General features: G+C 36.2%; 1 protein-coding gene across 1 annotated transcript; it reads left to right on the top strand.

Annotated features, from left to right (window-relative positions):
• LOC104749165 (uncharacterized protein At3g61260) lies at positions 902 to 2,439 on the top strand. Its single transcript, XM_010470747.2, has 5 exons — positions 902 to 1,194; positions 1,626 to 1,676; positions 1,788 to 1,875; positions 1,950 to 2,031; positions 2,127 to 2,439. Exons 1-5 carry the CDS (start codon positions 969 to 971, stop codon positions 2,319 to 2,321), a joined length of 642 nt encoding a protein of 213 aa, XP_010469049.1. The 5' UTR covers positions 902 to 968; the 3' UTR covers positions 2,322 to 2,439.

Here is a 2,439-nt window from a genome sequence, read left to right as displayed (position 1 = left end):
CCCCCCCCAAATTAAAAAATAACATTTTCGTAATAATAGTAGACATGTTCTATACGGTTACAAGACGAATGGTACTAAAACCGTTTAATATTTCGTTGGAACTAGATGGAAGCCCCAGTACTACAAAATCATGAAAATTATGAAGCCTCTCTATAAGGTTATATATATATATATATATATATACAGAAACAAACTATAAATTTTTGGTGACTTGAGAGAGTTTCGTGTAGTTTAAGTCAACAAATCTTGTCGAGAGTAGTTAGTTGTCATTTGGTCAACAAATTTTGTCCGGTAGCTCTATGTTATCTTTTTCGAAATGGATAATCAAAATCTCCTAACTATTGTGAAGTAGGCCCAATCAAATCAGACCCATTTACTATTGCGCGTATTATACACGCACTCAGCCGATGGAAACTAAAAAAAATAGGACTCCACGCGCCAAGCAAAACAACTCAGAAAGACATGCTGCACTCTTGCATCTTCTTAACGTATCTGTCTCCAGCGTGTCTTCCTCCACGTCATGCTTTTGTCCCGACATAATATTATTATTATTTAAACCATAGAAGATCCACTTAATTATTGTTTGATTATTCTCAAAACAGTCTGTATTTTTAGAATTTTTAAATTATTAAAAAAATGCTTTGTTACAAAACTGTTTGACATGATTTATTACGTGGTAGTATTTGTTTAACCGTAATTACCTGTCTGTCGGCATGCTGACTTTTGTGTTCAAGCCGTAGGATCTGATGACTTTATAAAGATCAACGGATGTGAAAATAAGATAATTTTAAACAAAAGAAAACGCTGTAAATACGCTACACGGTAGAATACAGTATAAACCTCTTTCTGTTGCTTTGAAAAAAATAAAATATAAGTATATCGAATTATTCATTTTTGTCATTTTCCATTTTACTACTTTTTTTTAATTTTTATTTTTTTTTCTCTCTGTTTCTTCGGCTGTAGAGACTATGGCGGAGGAACAGAAGATAGCGTTAGAGACAGAGTCTCCGGCCAAGGTTGCGGCTCCAGCTCCGACTCCAGATCCTGTTCCAGCTCCGGCTCCGGCTCCGGCGGATGTTCCTACACCAGCCCCTGTTCCGGCTCCGACTCCGGCCGTTGTTACGGAGGAGAAAGTTCAAAACCCATCTCCGGAGCATATTACTGATGACTCCAAAGCCCTTACCGTAGTTGAGAGTAATTTTTTTTGTTTTCTCTTTAGGCATAATAATACTGATGATTAGTGCTCTTTGATATGCTTCTTCTTTGATGATAAATTATGGGTTTTTGGGGTTAAGTTTGGATTTATTGGTTTTAGAGCTTTCTGCAGAGAATTAGATTATTGGGATTGTGTCTGTTTCCCCAGAGATAAAAATTGGTTCTTGCAAAACGATTAAATATTAGAGAATATGGCAATCTCGAGATTTCTTTTGGCAATTGGTGAAATGAAACGCCTTTAAATTGTTCTTAGTTGGTTCTTTTTGGGATTTTTTTGTTTTGTTGTCATACACTTGTATAATTCTATGTTTATATGATCTGAATGAATCTGCTCGTGACTCTCTTTGTGTCAAGTTTTGGGGTTTCTTTTGTTGTTTATGTTTTGTTCTAATGGAATGAAATTCTTGCAGAACCTATAGAGCCTGAACCCACCAAATCTTCGTCTGCTTCTCTCGATAGAGGTGAGCTTCAAACAACAACGATTAAACTATGTGACTAGTGACTACTTTCTGGTTGTGCATGAATGTTTTGTGGAAGTTGTTACTGAGCTTTTCATTTGTGTTGTATTGTAGATGTTAAGCTAGCTGATTTGTCAAAGGAGAAGAGATTGTCTTTCGTCAGAGCCTGGGAAGATAGCGAAAAGAGCAAAGCAGAGAACAAGTAAGTAAGAGATATTTTTTAATGATCTTTTAGGTTCTTTGTCTGATTTTTGCTAACAAATTGACATGGAACAGAGCTGAGAAGAAGATCTCTGATGTTCTTGCCTGGGAAAACAGCAAGAAAGCCGCTGTTGAAGCGCAGCTCAAGAAAATTGAGGTATATAGTAAAAACTTGGGATTATAGAGATATAACTGTTTTAATGTGATTGAGATGGAAAGTGTTATTAATTTGAAACGTGTTTTGGAATGTAGGAGCAACTAGAGAAGAAGAAAGCAGAGTATGCAGAGAGGATGAAGAATAAGGTTGCAGCGATTCACAAGGAAGCAGAAGAGAGGAGAGCAATGATTGAAGCTAAGCGTGGTGAAGACATTCTCAAAGCTGAAGAAACTGCTGCTAAATACAGAGCCACTGGAATTGTTCCAAAGGCTACTTGTGGATGTTTCTAATCTTGAATTTGCTATACATGTTTCTTGTGTGTTTTTCAACTGTAAAGTGTTACAATTTGTGTCGTCTTCTCTTCATATGGCTTTGTATTGATCTCGTTTGTATATTAATTTTGTGTGT

Source organism: Camelina sativa, chromosome 16, assembly GCF_000633955.1.
Source record: "Camelina sativa cultivar DH55 chromosome 16, Cs, whole genome shotgun sequence".
Taxonomy (NCBI): Eukaryota; Viridiplantae; Streptophyta; class Magnoliopsida; order Brassicales; family Brassicaceae; genus Camelina; species Camelina sativa.
This window is presented reverse-complemented; position numbering and strand designations above follow the sequence as displayed.